Source organism: Mauremys mutica, chromosome 9 (assembly GCF_020497125.1).
Source record: "Mauremys mutica isolate MM-2020 ecotype Southern chromosome 9, ASM2049712v1, whole genome shotgun sequence".
Taxonomy (NCBI): domain Eukaryota; kingdom Metazoa; phylum Chordata; order Testudines; family Geoemydidae; genus Mauremys; species Mauremys mutica.
Genome location: NC_059080.1, coordinates 96324196 through 96341839, shown reverse-complemented (window position 1 = coordinate 96341839; position 17644 = coordinate 96324196). Strand labels below are relative to the sequence as shown.

General features: G+C 44.8%; 1 protein-coding gene across 1 annotated transcript in view; it reads left to right on the top strand.

The window, feature by feature from the left end:
- Positions 1-17644, top strand: part of MCF2L2 (MCF.2 cell line derived transforming sequence-like 2) — a 296032-nt gene that overhangs the window by 136544 nt on the left and 141844 nt on the right. The window contains exons 12-14 of the mRNA XM_045031256.1: positions 516-707; positions 3493-3684; positions 4542-4719. Of these exons, the coding sequence (XP_044887191.1) occupies positions 516-707; positions 3493-3684; positions 4542-4719 (562 nt within the window). The remainder of the gene's footprint in view (positions 1-515; positions 708-3492; positions 3685-4541; positions 4720-17644) is intronic.

Here is a 17644-nt window from a genome sequence, read left to right as displayed (position 1 = left end):
GCACCCACGGAAAAAAATGGTGGGTGTTTAGCACCCACCGACAGCCCCCTATTAGCACCTCCCCCTCCCCCCAGCACCTCCCGCCTGTTGGCAGCCCCACCAATCAGGAGTGGAGGTGGTAAGAGGTGGGGCGGGGTGGAGTGGTGGTGGGAAAAGGCAGGAGGGGGCCGGGCCTTGGGGGAAGTGATGGAGGAGGCGGGGCCTTGGGCGAAGCACATCCTGGCACATTAGAAAGTCAGTTCCTATGGCATAAATTACACCAACTGAGAGTCCCTTAGACTGACTTCTGGATTTAGCCAACAGAGTTAGCTACACGTATGTAAGGCAACTAAAATAAGCCAATCTCACACATAATGAAGTCAGACTTCAAGGCAGGTGTGAAACAATACAAGGTGTCATCCAAACGAATGATCCAACCTGCAGCTCTAGGCTTCAGCAGAAATTGTAGAGGAGCCATCTAGACTAGGCTCATCCTTTAGGGTGTGATGGTTTTTCATTTCTTCTTGTTTGCACAGGAACCTTTGGAAAAGGCCCAGTCGCTAGCACTGCATGGAGACCAGCTCATCCAAAACAACCATTATGCAGTTGACTCCATTAGGCCAAAATGTGTTGAACTCAGGCGTATCTGCGATGACTTTACCAATGAGACCAAGAAGAAATATGATATTTTGGGAAAGTCCCTTGAGCTGCATAAGCAGTTAGACAAGGTAAGCAAGTCTTCATGTAGGAAAGCACTAGTAATGCTAAATGAAAAAATAATGGGTTAAAGGATCACATATTTGGGGTTAGAGAAAAGCATGTTCACTATTTCCCCCCGAACAGCTACTATGCACAGCTGCGGGAAAATAGTCGTAGTATCAGCCTCAGAAAGGGGAAGAGAGACTGGTTAGCATAAAAGAGAACAGTGGTTTCCCTGAATTATACAGTTAGGAGGATTAGAAACTAAGCTTTGAGGTAAAATAAGAAGTCATCTAAACCTAAAACATGGACCAAGCCTCTACTGGGGCTTGCCAATGATCCGTTCACTGCCTGTTACATTCTTTTGTTTCCAAGTTCCTCTACGCTTCCATGATCTGGCTGGAATGGGAAGCAGAAATGCTCAAATGCCATGAGAAAGTGATGATCTTGTGGTATTTTCAGCCGGATTTGAGGCAAGAATTACCAGAAAACCTATTTGTGAAATTCCTAGCCCGGTTTTATAGACCCAAGAGGTTTGGGGGGTTCAGATAACGTTCAGTTATCTATCTGGACTCATGGGTACTTATCTGAACTGAATGTTAAAGTAAGACGGCACTAATGAAACCCTCTGGCCTCCCTTATGAATCATCTTGTGCTAGTACCAAGGGAGATTTGAAGCAAATACTGTAACCACCCTTATTATCTGGGCAGATTATTCTTAGTTCCTATGTTGGGCCAACAGCTTCATTGAAGTTACTGGGTATGACAGTGAATTCTGGCTTGCTGCTCTTTCCATCTAGAATATGATGGGAGGTGAGGGTGCTCAGCATGTCACAGGACATGATCAATGCCTCACAGGATGGATCTGTAAATGTAGAGATTGTTTGCAAATCTGCTCAGGTACAAGGCACTGTTAATATACTTAAGGATATTCCTGTTTCCATTTGATGAGGACAGCTGTGGTCAGATGGACTGACCACAATGCTGCATGACAGGACACCTGGCTTCCATGTCCAGCGCTGCCCCTGTGTGACTTTGGGGTCCTGTAATTATCTGCCTTTGTAAAGGGCTTTGAGGCCAGCAGGTGACAGGTATATGTGCAGATTATTTACTGGTTATTAATGGGACAAATTGCTATTGGTGATTGGGAATGCAGAAAAAGAGGTTGCAACAAGAAGATCTAGGCTTCATCTGCAAAGAGATTCCTGAGGAAAAGCTACAGACGTCTGTGCTGGGAATTTGTCCTAGTTGCTACCTCCTGCTCAGTGCACTTAGCTTCTACCATCCCTTAGCCAACTCCACATGGGCTGGCAAGCCAAGATGCACCCTGGAGAAGTGCCAGGCACAAGAAGGTGCTGAGACGTCACTGCGTGTGCGGCCATAGGCATGTGCCCTGCAGAGTGGGAGTATCCCTTGGAACTGAAGTGCACAGGGCCATTAAACACTGTGCTTGTCAAATCTAATCTGTTGTTTCATGGATGACTTGGTCTAAGTGAATGGAAACCCCTCAGCCAGCAGAGTCTATCTACACTGTATCAGCTATTTACTCTATTAGCATAAATCACTGCTATCAAGAAAAAATAGCTATTCTCTCTACTACTTTACATACAAGCTGTGGGCTGGATCTTACCAGGTGCCCAGCTTTCTCAGCTCCCAATATCAGGAGGTAGCCATGTTAGTCTGTATCCACAAAACCAACAAGGAATCCGGTGGCACCTTAAAGACTAACAGATTAACATCTGTTCGTCTTTAAGGTGCCACCGGACTCCTTGTTGTTTCAGCTCGCAGTGACTCACCGTACAGAAGAAGTGAGTTTTTTTACCCACGAAAGTTTATGCCCAAATAAACCTGTTAGTTTTTAAGGTGCCACCGGACTCCTTGTTGTTTTTATCATACAGAAGAGTATGTCTGGTTGCTTCAAGGTATTTTTCAAGTAACACAGTGTAGAATATAGTTACTCAGAGTTACAGTACACAATCTGATGTCTCAAGGAACTGTACAGTTTAACAGCCTAGGAAGGTTTAGCTGTTGTCTTGAAACAGCAAGTTTATAATGCAAACATTTGACTCCCTCGCTTTAAAATCAATTTGGCTTGAAACTTGGTGCACAACTTAAGCCTGAGCGCAGTTTCTTTTCCTTTGCACAATAACTTAGTGTTTTTGCAGCTATAAAGATAGGATGTCGGTTTTGTGACAGGAGACACCTGGCTATGTTAACAGTGTCGCGGACATGTTTTGGGGTAGCTAGCTGAAAAAGAAACTATTTTTTAACGTTGTCCTGCTGTTTCCAAAAATGGAAGGGCATTCAATTATTTAAAATAATGAAGTCATCCTCAATAGTGCAATATTTTAAAACCAGTAAGGAGGGAATCAGAGTTGAGTGTCAATTTATCCTCTGCCTAGCCTGTTGTGAAGGTGGATTGCTGAAGGCACTGTCCTGAGACCCCTCAGTGAGTAGGCACAACAAAGTGGATTAACGATAGAATGACAGACACCAGACTTTATTGCTTTTGTCTAAATTCAATACAGTGAGTCCCATTCTGTGCTGGCATGCAACTCCATTGAAGCAGGGTGCTGAGTCAGTGGGGTTACACTGGGTCATATTTGGCCCCATAGACTTCATTGGAGCTCCTTGTTTTTAATGCACAATGCAGCTTGAGAACTGCTCCCAGCCTTGACTCTCTTGTACCAGCATGGGCATGTGGATGGTATTGAAGAGTGTTATTTCTGTTCCAATAGTGGGCAAGAAGCAGCAGCATTGAAGCCTCAGACTGTACCATTCTTACAACGTCCTAATGGCTGTTTTCTTCTAAAGGCGAGGCAATGGTGTGAAGCTGGAATCTACCTCTTAGCTTCTCAAGCTGTGGACAAGTGCCAGTCACAAGAGGGAGCTGAGACGGCGCTGTGTGACATAGAGAAATTCCTGGGAACCGCTAAGGAACACCAGTTGTCTAACCCTAAGGAATTCTACAACCAGTTCGACATGATTCTAACCCCTGAAATAAAGGTAAAGCTTGTTGAATTTTTACTCTGCCAATTTAAACTTCCTACAAACCACCAGTGAATGTCAAAATGCACACTTCACATACTGTATTAACTCATGGCTTCTGTTCAGATGAAAATGTGAAAGGAGATCTCTGATGGCAAACTAGTCACAAATGTGGACACTTGGGGCAACGGCCTTTACTCATACGAGTAGTCCTTACCGTAGGCGCTGACTCTGTGGGTGCTCCAGGGCTGGAGCACCCACGGGGAAAAATTGCACCCACCGGCAGCTCCCCTCCCTGCCCACACCCCTCTGCCCCCGGCCCAGCTCACCTCCACCTTCGCCTCCTCCCCTGGGTGCCCCGCAGTTCCACTTCTCCCTCCAGCCCCCAGAGCTTCCTGCTGCGAAACAGCTGTTTCACGGTGGCAAGCTCTGGGAGGGAGGAGGGAGGAGGTGGAACGCGACATGCTCAGGGAAGAGGCGGGGCGGGGATTTGGGGAAGGAGTCCAATGGGGCAGGGAGGGGGCGGAGTTGGGGGGGACTTTGGGAAAGGGGTTGGAATGGGGGCGGGGCAGGGGTGGAGGTGGGGGGAGGGGTTGAGCACCCACCGGTGCCATGAAAAGTTGCTGCCTACGGTCCTTACTCACACAAGGATTCCCTTTGGGGTAGCACCCCGGAGCCGGGGTCAGGGATTGTGCAGAGGGCGGTACTCAGTGGGAGTAGAGTGCCTGCAGAGAGCAGCTGCTGCACTATTCTAAGACAAATGCAGAGTGTGCTACTGCCTAATGCTGTTAGTCTGAGGTTTGGGTGCAAGGATCCCATCCTAGTGTTCTGTCCAGCTGTGAATGACATCTACTCCACATCTGTTCTGCATACAGGCCAATGCCCAAAAAGTTCTACAAAAACTAGAAGACGTGCAAGAAATGTTTGACAAGAGGCAAGTGAGTTTGAAGAAGCTGGCAGCCAAGCAGACTCGGCCGGTACAACCTGTCGCCCCGCATCCTGAATCCTCCCCCAAGCGAGCATCACCCAAGAGCACCGGACCGGCACCATTAAGTAAGCCTCAGAGAGGAGGTTTTCAGACACACCCCTGTTCTGTTCTCACAGTTCCGTTCAGTCCGATAACCAAACTGAAAGCTTATGCTTGAGATTCAGTGTCAGCACCATGAGCCCAGGCTTCAGAGTCAGCTGTGAAATATTCATGCGCATGCAGAGATAGGTGAGGGCGAATCGGGTTATGGATCTACCAAGAAAACTTCCAACTCCATGTCACAGGGCAGGATTCCCTCACACTACACTCCATGTTGTACACAATCCTCACATGCTCCAGTGGCAAGTTCAACACCAGGTGTGTTATTACAACAAGCTAAACAAGTGGTTGTTCCCCATAGCATATGACTTTTACCTTCTCCCAGACCCAGGGGAGAAGAGGGGAGAGCTCTCATCTCCCTGAGATCCTGAGCGTCACTGGGCTTCCCTTTCAGCCGACCCCTCTTCTCTCTTCCTGTCTCCCTTTTAACCCTCCTCAGCTGATGAGCTGAGTCCACTTGTTGATTGATTAATCATCACCTGGTACTTAATCAATTATCTCATCACTTTGACTCACATAGGGACACTTACCAAGTGCCCAGCAATGAGTCAGTCAGGCTATTCTCACTCTGTCACTTTCCCCTGTTCCTGGAAAGTTTCTTCCTTTCAGTTAAGCTCCTGCCAGGGATGGTCTGTCCCTCAGAGGGACTTATCTTCTACTCTTTAGTCTTCCTTCCAAGTGACCACAGATGTCTAATTGTTCATTGAGTGTGTGCAAATTGTTCACATGCATTTCTGCTTGTAAATTCTTAGCTTTAAAATCACACTATCCCACAGTCAAGACAATGCAAACGTTAAGGCTCCAGTAACAACCTTAACTCTTGTGCATCGCTCACATGGAGTATTTTCTACTCCTGTTTCTTCTGTATAATCCTCTACTCCTCCTCTGGGGTCGACCTTAAAGAGTTACCTTGAGGTAAAAACTACCTCTGCCTTGTCTTCACTGGGATCTGCAGTGAGGGAGCTGACTCGAGTTAGCTATCTCGGTTAAAAAGAGCAGAGATTTTTTTATATTTTTTTGCAGTGAAGACATAGCTTAAGTCGACTCAAAATAGCTTAGTTTGTGTCTCGTGGGGGCCCCTTTTTAACAGAGCCACCCTTTGGGCCCTGTAAAGAGGAACCTCACTATATTTTAAAAATGAAATCGAAGTCTCTAGCAAAGAGCCTTAAAAGTATCAGGGGGGAGCCATGTTAGGGTATGGCTACACTTACGGTTTGCAGCGCTGGTCATCCAGCTGTGTAGGAGCAGCGCTGGTGTGTGGCCACACTCACAGCTACCAGCGCTGGTGTGTGGCCACATTTGCAGTATTAGCAGCGCTGTTGGGAGTGCTGCATTATGGGCAGCTATCCCAGCATTCAAGTGCAACAATGTGCTTTTCAAAAGAGGGGGGTGGAGGGTGGTGTACTGTGACAGGGAGCAGGGAAGATAGAGTGGATTTTTGGAGCCAACACTGTGTGTTAGCTTCCTGGATTGGAAAAATCACAAAATGTTCATGAGCCCTTAGTCTTAACTCTTAATTGCAAACAGCCTGCCTCCAACACGGACTCCCTGCTGTTTCACTCACTCCCTGTGGTGTACTGTGACAGGGAGCGGGGAAGAGAGAGATTGGAAAAATCACAAAATGTTTGCGAACCCTGCATCCAACGCTGTTTCCCCTGCCTCTCATTTGATCGTTCACAGCCAGATACAGATAGCTCCTGTTTGCTGTGATCAGTGTTTGTTTTTTTAGATTAGCAGTTCAACGGAGCTCCGATCGGCTCCATTCTGTTTCATTCACTCTCCCTGCCTGCCTCTCATTTGATTGTTTACAGCCAGGTACAGATGATCACAGCAAACAGGAGCTCTGTTTGTTCGGAGCTCCGATCGGAGCTCGTTCACAACAAAACAAAGAGAGGCTGCATAACAAAACAAAGAGAGTAATTTATAAAAGCATTCTGGGATACACCTTATACCCTGGAGGCCAATCACAGCGCTGGTGTGTGGCCACACTTGATGACCAGCGCTGCAGCACCAGCGCTGGAATCCTTATTCCCCATGCCGAGTGAGGTGTACGGCCAGCGCTGCAGCCAGGGAGTTGCAGCGCTGGAAGTGCCCTGCAGGTGTGGCCACTTACTAATTGCAGCACTGGTGGAGGCTTTCCAGCGCTGCAAATCACCAGTGTAGCCATACCCTAAGTCTGTATCTGCAAAAACAACAAGGAGTCTGGTGGCACCTTAAAGACTAACCGATTTATTTGGGCATAAGCTTTTGTGGTAAAAAACCTCACTTCTGTAGAGGCATAGAGTGAAAGTTACAGATGCAGGCATTATTATACAGACACATGAAGAGAAGGGAGTTACCTCACAAGTGGAGAACCAGTGTTGACAGGCCCAATTCAATCAGGATAGATGTGGTCCACTCCCGATAATAGATGAGGAAGTGTCAATTCCAGGAGAGATAAAGCTGCTTCTGTAATGAGCCAGCCACTCCCAGTCCCTGTTCAAACCCAGATTAATGGTGCTAAATTTGCAAATGAATTTTAGTTCTGCTGTTTCTCTTTGACGTCTGTTTCTGAAGTTTTTTTGTTCAAGAATAGTGACTTTTAAATCTGTGATAGAATGACCAGGGAGATTGAAGTGTTCACCTACTGGCTTTTGTATATTACCATTCATGATGTCTGATTTGTGTCCATTTATTCTTTTACGAAGGGACTGTCCGGTTTCTGTAAATTGAGGCTTGGTGGACACTACAGAGGCAGCTCACGTCAACCTAATTATGGCAGCGTACACACTACGGATTGATGTAAGTGCCCTACTACAGCGAGATAATAACTCCACCTACACGAGAGGCGTAGGGCTTATGTTGGTGGAGTTAGGGCGACGCAGTGTCTGTGTAGACACTGCATTACTTACATCGGCTGTTGGCTGTCATTCCTGTCACTTTCACCGCTATGCTGGAGACGTGAAATTGACAAGAAAGCCGGGCTGTAACCAGGGGAGCTCCAGCTAGAGCCTGGCTGTTCCCGGGTTTCCCCACTCCCAGCTAGGGTGCATGCACCCCCTTGGAGCTCAGCTGCCCTCTGGCTCCCAGGCCAGCTGCTGCCCAGGCTCCCCACTCCTGGCTGGCAGCCGGGCTGCTGCCTGGAGGCTCCTGGCTCCCCGCTCCCTGTGGGGAGCCTGGCTGCTGCACTGGGGATCCTGGCTCCCTACCGGGAGCTGCCTGGACTCTGGGTGCAGAGCTCCCCACTGGGAGCCCAGCTGCAGCGGACAGTGGGGAGCCAAGAGCCGTGGGGGGGAGGGGGGGCAACCAGGCTTCTGATAGCGCAGAGCTGAGATCCTGGGGAGGCGGTGGGAGCCGGGGCTCCCCACAGGGAACCAGGAGCCTCTGGGCATCAGCCCAGATAGCAGCAGAGAGCGGGGCAGGTACAGCCCAGCTTGGAACGGGGAGCCTGGCTGGGTAGCTGGGCTGGGAGCCAGAGGGCAGCTGGGCTCCGAGCGGGGTGGGCACAGCCCAGCTGGGAGCCAGGAGCCCAGGGGCAGCCAGGCTCTAGCCGGAACCCCCCACCCGCCCTGGTGACAGCCCGGCTTTCTTGTCAATTTCACGGCTCCAGGATATGGCCGTGCAGTTGACAAGAATGACAGCCAATAGCCGCTGTAAGTAATGCAGTGACTACAGCAACACCGCGTCACCTGAACTCCACCAACATAAGCCCTACGCCTCTCGCGGAGGTGCAGTTATGATGTTGCTGTAGTAGCGCTGTAGTGTGTACGCTGACATAATTAGATGGACGTAAGCTGCCTTATCGACCTAACTCTGTAGCGTGGACCAAGACATAATTTTACTGCCTTCCTATCAGCACCTTAGAGTCATTTCCAGAGCACACACAAACTGTACAATTTTATAATATTCTAAATGTACAGCGAAGCACATATTTGTTTTGCAGGTGGTGTAAATTACAACCCTTTAAATAATCTGGAGCCTTTGTTCATGAGGGCCATCTGATGCCATCAGTTCTTTACACAGAAAGCCTAACTGGTTCTAGAATGTGGTTCTGTGAATTTTATGTTAGAGCTCAAAATACAACTGATTAGACAAAAACGTACAGATGTCTATTGAACCGTGTGCATATTGTTGCAAATGATCAGCAAGCCCACGTTATTTACAAATATTTCTAGAACTGTGATATACTGGGGAGATGTACAGTGTTCACTGGTCCTGAAAGTCACACTATCACCTCCCTCATACTGGACCAGGGTAGTGCTACTTAGATGCTGCTGCTCATATACCACAGTGACCAGAGGTAGTTAAATACCAATATTGCAATATACAGCATGTATTAATGATTAGCTTACTAAGGCCTTGTCTACACTACAGGGGGAGATCGATCTTAGTTATGCAACTTCAGCAATGTGAATAATGTAGCTGAAGTCGATGTACTTAGATCTACTTATCGCGGGGTCCACGCTACGTGATGTTGACTGGAGACGCTCTCCCATCGAGACTCCTTGCACTTCTCATTCAGGTGGAGTACAGGAGTCGACAGGAGAGCGATCTGCGGTCGATTTAGCAGGAGACTCACTAAATCGACCGCCGATGCATCAATCGCCATGCGTTAAACCACCGGTAAGTGTAGACAAAGCCTAAGAATGTTTCTACAGATGAGCCTGACAGGTCAAACCAAAGACTGATATTCAATGATTTATTGGTAAGGCAAATAATTAATATTGATGCTCTGTCTCTAAATAGTACTGACCCAGAGTGGGTGCCATAAAAATAAAACTTGCCCATATGGCAGTATTTGACTTTCTGCAGTATTTCTTGGGCTTGGAACAGGAAACCCCACAGTTCAGCTACCATGGCCAGAAAGTGACAATTTAGTTTTTAAAATGGCTCTATCTTCTCCAACAGTTGCTCAGTGTATAAAATGTCATTCACTGGATTTCTGAACTGACTTTTGTCTCAGAATCCCAAAGCACTTCACCAAAATTCCCTAACTAAGGGGGATGTTGTATCATTGACTCCTTTGACCACAGAGAAGTTAAATGACTCACTCAAGTTTACACGGTGAGTCTGTGGTAGAACTGAGACTACAACAGAGATGTTTTGACTCCTGAGCCTTAGTTGTGACCACACTGCCTTGAAGACAAGAACATAAGAATGGCCATACTGAGTCAGACCAATGGTTCATCTAACCCAGTATCCTGTCTTCAACCATGACTGCTGCCAGATGCTTCAGGGGCAATGAACAGGGCAATTATCAAGTTATCTATCTCCTGTTGTCCACTCCCAGCTTCTAACAGTTGGAGGTTTAGAGACACCCAGAGCATGGGGTTGCATCCCTGACCATCTTGACTAATCACCATTGATAGACCGATCCTCCATGAATTTATCTAATTCTTTTTTGAACCCAGTTATACTTTTGGCCTTCACAGCATCCCCTAGCAATGAGTTCCACAGGTTGATTGTGCATTGTGTGAAGAAGAACTTCCTTATGTTTGTTTTTAAGCCTGCTGCCTATTAATTTCATTGGGTGACCCCTGGTTCTTTTGTTATGTGAAGGGGTAAATAACACTTCCTTATTCACTTTCTCCACACCATTCACAATTTTATAGACCTCTATTATATCCACCCTTAGTTGTCTTTTTCTAAGATGAACAGTCCCAGTCTTTTTAATCTCTCCTCATATGGGAGTTGTCTATACCCCTAATCATTTTTGTTGCACTTCTCTGTATTTTTTCCAATTATAACAACTTTTTTGAGATGGGGCAACTAAAATTGCATGCAGTAGTCAAGGTGTGTGCATACAATGGATTTATGTAGTTGCATTATGATATTTTCTGTCTTATTATCTACTCCTTTCCTAATGGTTTCTAACATTGTCAGCTTTTTTCACTGCTACTGCACATTGAGCAGATGTTTTCGGAGAACTATCCATGGTGATTCCAAGATCTCTTTCTTGAGTGGTAATAGCTAATTAGACCTCATCATTTTGCATTATGAGGATTATGTTTTCCAATGTGTGTTACTTTGCACTTATCAGCATTGGTTTTTTGTTGCCCAGTCACCCGGAGTTATGAGATCCCCCTGTAACTCTTTGCAGTCAGCTTCAGACTTAACTATCTTGTGTAACTTTGTATCATCTGCAAATTTTGCCACCTCACTGATTACCCCCTTTTCCAGATCATTTATTAATATATTTAACAGCACTGGTACCAGTACAGATCCTTGAAGGACCCTGCTATTTATTTCTCTCCACAGTGAAAACTGCCCATTTATTCCAACCCTTTGTTTCCTATCTTTTAACCAGTTAATGATCCACAAGCAGATCTTCCCTCTTATCCCATGAGTGCTTACTTTGCTTGAGAGCCTATGGAGTGGGACCATGTCAAAGGCTTTCTGAAAGTCAAAGTACACTATATCCACTGGATCCCCCTTGTCCACATGCTTGTTGACCCCCCTCAAAGAATTCCACTAGATTGGTGAGTCATGATTTCCCATTACAAAAGTCGGATTGACTCTTCCTCTACATACCATGGTCATCTGTGTGTCTGATAATTTTGCTTTTACTATAGTTTCATCCAATTTGCCTGGTTCTGAAGTTAGGCTTAGTGGTCTGTAATTGCCAGGATCTCCTATGGAGCATTTTTAAAAAAATCAGCATTACATTATCTGGTACAGAGGCTAATTTAAACTATAGGAATAGTTCTGCAATTTCATATTTGAGTTGCTTCAGAACTCTTGGGTGAATCCCATCTGGTCCTGGCGATTGATTATTGTTTATCAGTCTGTTCCAAAATGTCCTCCATCGACACCTCAATCTGGGACAGTTCTTCAGACTCATCACCTAAAAAGAATGGCTCCAGTGTGGGATCTCTCTTGGGCTTTCCTTAACATCCTTGGAAGAGGATCAGTACTACCAGGCACAGTACTTCCAATGTAGGTCCCCCTTTTTCTTTAAGCCAATATAGTAGTTGACTATTTTTCTCTGAATTATGGTCCAACGATCTGATCCATGTGGGCAGACCCATGTACCCCTGTGAAGCTCAACTGAAGTCAGTGAGGGTTCATTAGATCACATTGCAGGGTTGGGGATTTATACTGGAAGGATTTATTGAGCACCAACTGGGGAAGAAGGAAGAGAGGGTGCCAGTGCTGTTTATGGGAGATATTGTAACTCATTATTGTTTGAGGCACCTGAATCTTCCTGATCACAGGTAAAGTATATTATATCAACAGGAAGCTACTGCATTCAGAGATAGACTTTCTATGCAAATAAGGACGCAGGTGAATACATAAGGTGTGGTTAATAGCTGCTGGAGGCCTGAAAGTATGGCTCATATTCTATAGCCTGCATATCTAACTAGACCACAGAAGTGCCACACGGTGACTATTATCTGAGTTCCCCTGTGCAGGGGAAAAAAAAATAATCCAGAGATGTTTCTCACCTGCCAACTCTCTGGAAAGACAGTCCCTGTTTCCAGAGCAAAATCCTGACCATGTTCCCCACTCTGATCCTCCAAGGAAAGGGACAGAAGTGAAATTCACCCAATGCAGAATGCTCAAAGAAAGGGCATCAGTGGTGGTGCTGAGGGTCGTACATGAAATGCTCCCATGAATTTTATTGTCACATTGCCTCCCCCCCCTCCCCCCCGCACACACACACTCCGCTAGGTAAAAAGAAATTCTTCTTTGCTATGTGTGAGGGAAGGGGCAGAAGCTTGGGCCACCCACTCCTACATGCCAGCACAGGGGACATGGCCAGGAAAATGGGCTGTGACCTATGCCTAGCGGATCCCCAGCTGTCATAATGGCCTCTGGGGGCAGTTGGCAGGAGGCATAGCTTAGGGAAGCCTTCAGGAGAGGGTAGAGCATGGACAAGTGGCTCAAAACTGTCTTTTTCCTCACGCTCTGGACTTCTGCCAAGTGCTCCTCTGCTGGACTGCAGAATCAGGGACAAAATCTTAATATTTAAACTCATACCCTCTTTCATTCTGAAACATCTCATTTCACAAATTGATCTACCAACTAGACACGGGCATCGAGCTTGCCCAAATGCCTGCACCTACCTAATCAAATAATAAAAACCACGAGGGGAACAGACTTGATGCTCAGTACAAAAATACATCCGCTCCTCTTGTTCTTGAGGGAGAGGTTTGCCTGTGGAAATTTGCTCATGCTTTACTTATAGACCAATCTCAAGGAGGCAACAGCCCTCTGCTGGCCCTCTGGGTTGTCACTTCAGACAGATTTCCCTGTAAAGCTTTTTGAGTTTTATATTTTAATACTACATAAAGATGCACGTTACTCTGAGGTTAGCTCAGTTTATTCCCCGTTGAGGTTAACTTCCATTAAGGGTTTCATGGGAGTTACTAAGGGCAGAATTCATCCCTGCATGTATGTTGGGAAGAAAGAGATGCAACTCGACAAGAAAATTAATGGGCTTCTTCTGTGCTCCAATTAACTCAATTTCTGAGATGCTGCTGAGTTGGCTAAATTTTTGCTGATTGCATTGCTTGATGGAATTCCTGTAAATAGAGGGCCAGATCCTCAGCTGATGTAAATTGGCATAGGGCTAGTGTGATCAATCTGGCACACCAGTTGTAAAGCACTTTGGGAAGGAACCTACTGAGCTATGAAGTATTACAGGTGGCGCTGTTAGTGCCATCCACAGTTAACGTTGCCTGACCCTTCCCATTGTAGGACCCTGTTTTCAGTTGCTTATAACGCTGCTAAACTTCACACATTTGGGCTGAAGTTTTCCCTACAAGGTATCTGCCTCATGCTGAATTATTTTGGAAAGTTTCAGCAGCAATGGTTTGGCCATTTCCTGAATGAGATTAGGGAAAGATATATTAGTTTGCCCAGGTTAAAATTTTTTTTACAACCATTTAGTTGAGAAGCTCAGGCACCTCTGCACTTTGGATCAAGGGCTTGAAATTAGGCAAAAGGCAAGCCCTGCCCTGGCATTCAAGCCCTTTTTGCTCTTCCTATTTTAAAAAATGCCCAAATTTGTCTACAAGTTATAAGCCTTTAAAAAAAAAAATCTCAGTTTACATACATTCAGCAGAGACCTGTTAGAATTGGCAGTTGAATTCTCCTAAAATCGTGTTCCTTCATGCCAGTGAGTTTCACAGATATTTGCTAACAAAGTGTGTGTCGTCATCCTCTGGTGAACCATATAGAGGACGACAACCTACTACTGCTACCAGTTGCTCTGCCACTTGAGCTAACAAAGTATATGGTCTCAATGTTCCAACCCTGCCAAGGTTTTATGTGGGTGTAAATGTGATTCCACATGATAAAATATGTTTTTTTCAGTTTGCTTTTTAAAAAACCTAAGAACCTACACACAAAAAACTACATTAGAAGAACATTACAATGATGCAAAGTCAAGCCCTCAAAAATTAGGAAATGCTATAATTAAGGTTGCCTGTGCTTTTGAACATATAGAGTGTGATATGATTCTAAGTACTCTGAAAAATCAGGTTTTGGGCATCTCACATTTGACACCCAAAATTAATGGACACTTTGGATCTTAATCTCTTTACCTCAGGTCCCCATCTGTAAAATGAAGATAATACCATCCCCTCACCTCACAGGCATATTGCGAAAATACATTATGTTTGTGACGCACTCCAATTCTATAGTGAGGAGCACCACTGAAAAGCCCCATGCGGAAATAAATAATTCTGTCTTCAGGGCAGGGTTTGAATAATGTTCCAGAAATAAGGCCGAGGGCCACACATTGAACAATGCGGATAAAAAAAATATTGAATCAGCTGGGTGCTGTCCAATGTTAGATTATATCCATTGTACACCAATGACAAACAAGGTGACTCATACTCCAGGCGTTTGAGGAAGCACACCTGAACCCCTTTCAGTCCTTTAAGTAATAAAATCTAAACAAACAACATCTCATCTATATATAGCTGACTGCTCACTGGATCCTTTTTGGCATTCTTTACACTCACTCATACATAACACTCACTAATGAATAACATCTGGCATGAGGATAAAAAGAATATATCCTGCAAAATAGAGGAAGGAGAAGGCGGGGTGGACAGAAGAGAGATTATGTGATGTAGGAATATGTGAATTCCATTAGTGCCTCTTTAGGAAACCACCAGCTTCTGACAGCCCACAATATTTCTATACAGAGGAGCTGAAGGAAAGAGGCTTTCATTTTTGTGGCAATAGCATATGGCAATGACTGAGAAACTGATTGGTCTCTTTTCTTACAGAAGGATACTTATATGAGGGGCCTCATTCTGTACTCCTTGCTCTTGATGGCAATTTTAACTGCAGGATTGGGCTCAAAAATCAGAGTCTAGCAGTAGAAAAGACCTTCTGCATAAGGGCATCTAGGCCCAGATCCTCAAAGGTGTTTAGGTGCCTACTGATTTCAATAGGAGTGAGGTGCCTTAAGACTTTTGAGGATGTGGCTAGCTCCTTGCCCCGGGGTAAAATTCATTCCCGGGCAGTGGATCAGCAAAAACAAGAGGCTTCCACTGTTCCCCCTTTTGAGACGTCTCTTTATATGCAGCCCAAAATGCCTGGGACATTTACTAGTGTTTTTTCCATTCCAGTTTTAAATGTACTAAATCCACAGTCTGTGGAAATTAAATTTGCCCGTGAGGATGGAATGCAAGATCTAATCTGAAACCCCTCTCTGAAATTCAGGGGCTGGTTTTGAGCTTACAGTGTGGACTTCTTTCTTCTTTTTGCTTCTCTCTACAACCATCATCTAAAATACAAACTATACTGGTAAAGCAACCTCTGTGTTAAAATACTGATCCTAGGGATTTGTTGAGTCAGAGACCAAGCTGTGGTTAGGCTTTTTAGGAACTCATCTTTAAGTTAAATATCCATGATACATGTATCTGAATCAACTGGAGCCCTCCGAATCTTCAAGTCATAGTCAAGATATCAAAGGAATAATTGATTTTTCTTTCTCCTCGCTGATTGCATTTTGTTATTAGTTAGGACTTTTATAGGAGTATTCTGTAGCCTTCAGAGCGATGATTAGCTCTATGTTGCTAATTGCCGACAGTGCTGCTTTAGGCAAAGGTCTTGTGTTTCATATCATTGTTTCTTCTCCTTTGAGTCCTGCTCTTGCATGTTTATCACACACAACTTTAGAAAATGAGCAGGCCTTCCAGAGCAATCCAGATGACTAAACCACTGGTTCAGGTAGGAGGGAAGTTCAACATGAACAGGGTTCTAGACTATTTTAGCCAAGCTGCTAGTTGAAATGTTTTTCCATCAAACTTTTTTTGGACACAAAATGGCTTGTTGATAAAACCCCTAGGATTTTCACAGAAAATGTTTGTTGAAAATTTTGATTTGTTCACAAAATTTTTCAAAATATGTTAAATTTTAACACACACACACACACTCTCTCTCTCTCTCTCTCTCTCTCTGAACTTTTCTACTGCAAGAAAAGTTGATCAACATGAGAGAAAAGGGATGGGAAATACCTGAAACTGTGTGTGGGAGGGAGGGAAGGAATTCCCCCCCCCCCCCCCCAAATTCAAAGGCCTTTTCAAAGTTATGGGGAAATTATTCTTAATTTACTAACTCAATCTTTATAAATTTTTCCTCCTGCTCAAAAAATTAGTTATACCATTTTCTAAGTAAAATTATACCACTTTCCAGAGGGAACAGCTGTTTCCATATACCAGTCTTTCTCCAAGGCTGGAGAAGGTAGCTTTTGGAAATAGTACTCAAAACCAAATAAGATTCCCACTATATCTCATGATAAGGAGCTACTAGAAAACCAAATAGCACTCAGTGGTTGGATTTCAACTGAGTCATGGGACCTGTACAACTCAGTTGTTTTGTAGTTATGGTAATGGCTTCAATTGTTCTATGCAGGAAGTTTGTAAAATCTTCATGTGTAAATAATTAAATTCACAAGAAGTACACTTGCAAATTCCTTGTATGTTTTGGGCCAGGATGCAGAGTGAGGAGTTGCAAAGAGAAGTGAAGGGGTTAGGGAAAGGCCATCTCAAGTTTTCTTGTTAAGTGCAGTGATCGGGCAGTTGGGTAAGAGGAAAGGCAGTACATACAGATAACAAGATGAGTATTTCTTCTTTGATACATTTCTAGGATAGACACATTATCCTTCTGTCTGACTGCATAATTGGGTGGGGTCATCCTGACTTCTGAAATGTCTTTCATTTTTCATAAATTTATAGTTCTTCTCTTTACTGATTCTGTTATGCTGTGCCCTCTCCATCCAGAGCGAGCTGCCCTGAGCCTCCCACAAAGAAGGATGGGCAGGTGTCAGTGAGAGCTGTGGGTCTGTAACATCTCTGAACAGTGTTGGGGTAGCCTCTCAGACCTTTTCCACTCAGTTCCCCCAGAATGCAGTTCGCCTCCAGTCTCGTCATTCAGGTTCCTTTATTTGGCATATACCAACGCTATGTTGAGTTGATCAACCTCAAACGTAGGGAGTGGGTACAGGGTATATACACCACACAGCCAAAGTTACACAGAAACTCCCTTTCTTTATATATATTGCATAACATGTTTTGGAATTGGCTTAGTTACTTTGCAAGAACCACTCCCTGTACAGCATGTTCTGTCCAAATGCTGTGAATGTTCGGTTTTACTCTTTACTTCATCTTTATGCCCCTAACTTCTCTTGCCCATTGTTCTTAGTACTGTAAATGGTTCCCTGGGTGGTGTTCCTATATTAGCTAGCTCAGACATTCTGTCTTTTAGCTTACTGGCCCCTTTACTTACCTTAGCACAAACATTCCATTTTTGACTTGCTGACCTAGTTACCTCCCTAATCCTGTTGTCCAAGAAACCAGGCCTCCCCCTTGTTTAATTATGCATGGCAAGCCAGGCCTACAGGCATGATGCATAATTAGCTTCATTTCTGGGTACCCACATATGGAGACACTC